The following is a 6,153-nucleotide window of genomic DNA, read 5'->3' as shown; positions in this document are numbered from 1 at the left end:
ACCTGATCCCACAAGATGCTATGTGTCTTGAGTGAGATACAGTGTGCCTTCAACTCCAGCCAACATTGCCTGGAGTTACAGATGTTCAATACATTGGATAAACAGGTCTGTAAACTCTGGCAGAGTTTTGCACATTACTTACCTGAATATGAAAGACACTTAAGTGAAATGAGGCAGTATAATTAAGACTGTTCACACTCTACCACAAACCAAGAGCCATGTCTTGTTGCATCTTCTTTTAACCTGAAATCCACTATACAGATCAATAGCATATTGCCATAAAATTTATGCTATGAGGGGTTTTGGGGTTTTTTTGTTTGTTTGTTTTAATTTTATACAACCATAAGACTTGGAAGGAAAAAAGAATTCTAACAAATGAAAACAAAGTAATCTGGAAACATAAGATGGAGATGGAGACAAAATTTGACAGTGGTAAAACCTATTTTGCCACCCATCCTTACAGCCCTCTCCCAAGACGCAGTCAACAAACCGTAAGCATTTTGGTCATGACAGGGAAACATTTCACAAAGGTTCTCTATGTTTCAAGAGGACATGAACTGAATTTTCAATAAAACATTAGTCTCAAAGCTATTCAAAAGATTGCATTTTGAAAAGAGAAAAAAAGTTGTATCTAAGCAAAATTGTATAGAACTGTTACCCAAAGAACTAACAGAAAGCTTGAAACGTGACACAGAAGAAAGACATGCAAAGTATCCTGACACTGCTGTCACATTACAAGTCAGTACTTCAAGAGCAATGAATGAGATGTAAATATTTACCCTAGGTAGCTAGACTGAAGAATGCAAACAGATTCCATAGATATAATACAATTTGTCAATATCTTTACTGCTGGAAATGGAAATGTTAACTCCAGCAGGCCACTGATCCTGAAAGATGAGTATAATCAATTACATTTTTTACCTGTCAGTCATTCACATCATTGGCTTTCTTGCAGCTAACTGCTCCCCAGCCTTCCATTTCTTGTTTCAAGGCATTGAACAACTTTTTATAGCTGCTTTTCACTCAGTTTTTTACACAGATTCCCTACTGCCATCTCAGGTTAACACTGCTTGTTTCAGAGCTAGTCTGTTTTCGTCCCTTGTTTTCTCAGTGTTGCCTGTGTCCCCTGTCTCCCTCCTCAGAAAGGTGGCCCTTCTGATCTCTGAAGTGTCATCTTAAATTTCACTCTTCGTCAAGGTCCAAAAATTTTATCCACCTCTTACAACCTGATCCAAAGCTCACTGAAGCCAGCAAAAGCCTTTCCATTAACTTCAATGGACTATGAATCAGGACCAGATTGCTGTCAATAGCTCCGGACTGAAATCTAGCAAGAAAAAAAACAACAAAAGAAAGTGTATGCGTACCCCTGTTGTTAATTAGACTGTTACCTGAACATAGTCATGGTAATACTATATCTTAGGTTAATACCATCTGTGACTATTTCCAATATATTTTCAACAGTCCTTATGCAAAGGACTAAAGCCTTATATTGTTGTACTTTTATCTATACAAATTTGAAGTTATGTCAAAGACTTCTGACAGTTTTTGAATAAATAAGCATACACTAGTTCGTATCACTTCTTTTATATACTATAAAATACCATTCTACATCTAGCTAGGTAAAACAAGGAAAATTGTCATGTTTATGAACCAGGTTAGTAAATCCTTATAAAAAAAATCCAGAGTTAAAATGGTTTAGTAGAGTGACAGAGTATTCAAAAAGCACAGTGAAAAGTTTAAAGCCAGTATGTTTTAAATTCTCACTAGTGAGGATGTACAATGCTATTCCTGTAAGGAACCTCTGTCTACTGTTATGCTATTAATCTAACAGCAATTTGAAGAAAAAGAATCAACAATAACACCGTGACTCTCCTTCGTTCTTCTTGCCTTCATTCATTAACATTCTGTTACTTATTCCCTCTTCATGTCATTCTCCCTGACTTTTACAGCCTCATATCTCTAAAGCATAATTTTTATAAGGAAAAATTAGAATAAATTGCTTTTGCCCACCTTTCCTTCTCCTACTACTTTTTAATTTTTTGTAAGTGCCTTGTTGTAAAGCCAGTGCTTTTCCACAATACCAAAGCACTCCCACCAAGTGGTATAGGGATAATATAGGTTCTAACGGATAATTTAGGAGATCAAATGGAGTAAAATAATTAAGATACACAACTACTATGTAGCAGATTCTGTTCCTGTTATGGGAAAAGCTATCATCATCAAACAGCAACTATTGCCTGTATAAAGCCAAAACATTACACATTTATTAAAAGGTATCCTGTGGTTTGAGGTTATTTCAACAGTAATTACAACTCACATTTTTACCCTATACTGTACGAAACAAGGTATTTTAGGGGAGGGGATAAGAGTAACACTGGCTATTACCACATAACTTTGCCAAGTGTATCAGAAAGTACAAAGCCAGTTAGATGACCTTCACTGAGAGGGTACAGTTTTGAGGGTAGAGGTTTGGGGGATTTGTGTTTGGTTTGTTTTTTTTTTTTTTTTTTAATAAAGATATTTATGTTGACACTTTTATTACAAGGAAGTACACTCCACCCTCACAGCTTCAGCTATGGGAGGCAAATGTTTGTAGAAATGAAGTTACTGTTGCAACAAGGCTGCTTATGACATTGTTTAATTAAAAAAAAAAAAAGGACACAGTACATTGATAGGGGGTGGAGTGTATCGTAGATACAAAAGAGGGGTATTACTTCTCTTCTGTTGTCTGACATTGATGTGGGAAGAGAAGACAAAAACAAATGTATTTTCTTTCCAGCATTGAAACATGCAAAGACAAAATGCTCATTACAAGTTGTATGCAGCTCAGAATAATAATAAAAAGAAATGCCCCAGTATACTTGTTTGAATTTTTTAAAGATTTATATATTTAATTCTCTGATCTTTCAATTCAAAACTTAGAATTAAGCAATGAGTGAACAGGATCTGAAATACAGACAAGGCATTGCTCACATCACATTGAAAGGCATCTTTCAAATGCTGCTGTGGATTTCTAAACTTACACTGAACAGAATTTTTAGTTGCTGGGAATTTGAAATGCAAGATGAACCTGGCCACATTACATCCACTTTCTTTAAGTGGAATTGTAAATATATAATAAATTGCTGTTTCAAAGAGGCAACATGCAGAATTCAAAATTATTTGTTTCTTGCAGGATTCTGTTGACCTGTGCATGAAGAGGTATTGAAGCAGTGGTGCAGTGAGAATCACTACAGCGATACAAATCCACAGCTCAAGCACGAGATCCTAGAGGTTGGATCTCTGAGGAGCAACACAGAGTATACTGTTTTCCAAAATACACCACTTCTTTTAACCAATGAATTTAGTTTGAGGAAAACTGCTGCTCAAAAACTTTTTTTTTTCAGAAGAAAAACGGCAGGAAGGATGGGAGAAGGGAAGAGGTGGAAAAAGCATTATGATGACATTTAGCAGGGAGCTGCAAACAGAAAGCAAAGGCAAATATTTTAAATGTGATAGATTTCAACCAGAAATATGAAAGTATTTTCCCCATAAATTACTTGCCAGAGTTGGCTGGGACAACATTTGGATTGCAGCTACAGGCTGAAGCAACATGTTACGAAACAAAACAAACAGGCATTTATCCCCTACCCAAACACCCCCTTCCTCTCCCAGTTAGCAAAGTATGACTGATACTTTTGGTTGACTGCAAGGCAAGTATTAGCTAGAATCTCATTAAGCTAGATCCACATCCACAGTCCCAGATGTTTAAAACTTATCATGGATTAAAGCCATGAAATAAAAATTAAAGAAATTTCAATTTGAAATTTTATTGGCATGTTGCTAGAATGGTCAACATCGATCAACAGGAGAGACTTTGTCCACATATTCTGAGAACAGCCTTCCTGCACCTCCCCCCTTTTCTTCCTCCCTCTCGCTCTTTCAGCATTAATGCTATTAAAAGCCAAACAAAATACTGGCTATGGGTGTAAAGAATGCTGGTTTTTTTGGAATGTTGCCATGGATCCTGCTTCCAGTCGTGTCCCACGGAAGGAAGGTGTAGCCTCCTGTCTCTGTGGCAGGCTGGTCTTCGCGGGCAGGGCAGAAAGAAGATAGCCATGTACTCCTACTCCTCCCTATTCTTTCCCATCCACTATAGCCAGGTCTTTGATCACCCTCAGTTTGCCACTGGCATCGATCCTGCGCTTCTCGCGTATTAGATCCTCCAGGCTGTGGAACCTCACCGTGTGCACCTTGTTCTCTGCCAAGTGGATCTTGAGATAGTACTGCTGCTGGTGCTGGGTGCCGGCAGCCGCCTGCAGCTCCCCCCCGGCTTTGAACTCCCGTTTCCCGAAGCGGCACCAGGCGGCGAAGCTCTCGGAGTTAGTCCAGCAGATCTCGTCGCTTTTTAAGCCCAGGTGCCCGCAGGCGTTCTGCACCACCAGCTCCGCCACCAGCGGGCGGAAGCGGTACCAGCTATTCACCACCCGGCCCACGTTGCCCGCGGCCGCCTCGTACAAGCTGTCCTGGCGGATCTGACCCTGGTGCAGGTGGATGATCTGCCCGCCGCCCACGTACACCGCCCAGTGCGGCGGCGGGTGCTCCGACGGCCCCAGGTAGAGCAGCTCCAGCAGGTCCCCCGGCTTGCAGAGGGCAGGCAGGGCTGACACCGAGTAGACGCTGAGGTCCCCAGCCTGGGGGCCGCTGCTGACCTTGGAGAAGATGCATTCCTGGCCGCGGAAAGCGGAGAACTGGGTCTCGTTCAGCACCAGCTGGTGGTGGAGGGGGTGGGTGGGCGTCTCCTGGCCAGGGCTGCCGGAGCCCTTCACGCCGTACTTGTCTGGCTGGCCTCGCTCGTCCAGGTCCTCCTCCTCATCCGAAAAGAAGTAAGCCACCCCGACGCGTAGCTCGTCCTTCTCGATCCCCGAGGGGTCCCCGGTCGGCAGCTCGCTGTAATTCAGGTGGGTGATGCGATCCAGTTGATTTCCCATCAATGACGGGGCGAGGCGAGGGCAGGAATCGCCGGATCTGAAGGAGGGTGGGGTGGGCACAGACAGAGAACAAGAGATGGGAAGGAGAGTGCAAGCGAAGGGAAGAAAGAACGAAAGAAAAAAAAAATAAATCAAGGCACATACAAAAGACTTCAGCGATTCCGCCTAAGCCCCCATCCCTCCCCCACTGCTTCCCTCCCCTCTGTGCAAGGGATAAACTTCCAGTGAGGATCCTTCCCCTGCCCCCGGGGTGCGGGGCAGGGCACAGCCCCGACTCCCCGGCGCTCTCCCCACGGTACTGGAGCGCCTGGTTCCTAGCGCCGGGAGAGGAGGAGGCTCCTGCCGTCCGCCAGCGCTGGGCGGTGGGACCGAGCTGCCCCGGGAGTCTGCTCTCCCCCTGCGAGGGGAGAGGGCTCCAGGAGGGTCTGGCCGGAGGGTCCCAAGCCCTCCCTTCCGCTAGCACAGCCGAGCCGAGCCGTGCTGCTTACGGGGAGGCGGCTGGAGGAGCCCCCGGGGCTGGTAGCCCTGCCTGCCCGCTCCCCACAGCCCGCCCGGGACCCGGCAAAGAACAGGAAAACCGCAGGAGAGCGGCACCCTCCCACACCCGAGGGGTCCTTCCCGTCCCGCTCCGTACCCGTGGTCGCCCAGCGCCAGAACCCCCCCAAACTCCTTTAAAGTCGTCCTGTCCCCATGGGCGCCGCAGAAGGAAGCCAGCTCTGTCCTCCTCGCCGCTGCTGCCGCCGCCCGGCTCCTCCGCCCGCGCCGCTCTGGGCGGCCCGGCCCCTCCGGCGGCCCTAAGTAGCGGCGGCGCCGCTGCCGAGCCCGCCCCGGCCCCGCTCATTGGCCGCGCCGCGCCCCGCGCTGTTGGGGTTGGGTCGCCTCACGGCTCCGCCGGGCCCCGGACCCCGGACCCCGACCCGCGGCTGCCCCGGGGCTGCTCAGGGGGGACCTGCCGGGGAAAGCGCGTTAGACCACCTCGCGAAGCCGCTGCAAAGCTAACCCCCTGCACCAGAGGAAATAAAAAGAAATAATAAAAAAAAAGTCGTTTTTAGCCAGCTAGCCCGCCCAGGTTCAGCAGGTGGGACACGCGCGGCCAAGAGTTGTTCCGTCCCTCGAGGCTGGACGTGGGTTCCCTCTCACCTCACTTCAGCGATCTCAGGTTGTGCCTGTGCGGTCTAAGCTG

At 46.5% G+C, this 6,153-nt stretch overlaps 1 protein-coding gene across 1 annotated transcript; it reads right to left on the bottom strand.

Annotated features, from left to right (window-relative positions):
• Positions 1-307: 307 nt before the first annotated feature.
• On the bottom strand, positions 308-5,733 carry FAM84A (family with sequence similarity 84 member A). The gene is made up of 2 exons (XM_027641116.1): positions 5,605-5,733; positions 308-5,007 (listed from the first exon to the last, which is right to left on the bottom strand). Exon 2 carries the CDS (start codon positions 4,968-4,970, stop codon positions 4,116-4,118), a length of 855 nt encoding a protein of 284 aa, XP_027496917.1. The 5' UTR covers positions 4,971-5,007; positions 5,605-5,733; the 3' UTR covers positions 308-4,115.
• Positions 5,734-6,153: the final 420 nt, after the last annotated feature.

Source organism: Corapipo altera, unplaced genomic scaffold (assembly GCF_003945725.1).
Source record: "Corapipo altera isolate COAL_440 unplaced genomic scaffold, ASM394572v1 46, whole genome shotgun sequence".
Classification (NCBI taxonomy): Eukaryota; Metazoa; Chordata; class Aves; order Passeriformes; family Pipridae; genus Corapipo; species Corapipo altera.
The sequence above is the reverse complement of the archived record's forward strand: the minus strand, read 5'-3'. Positions and strand labels throughout refer to the sequence as shown.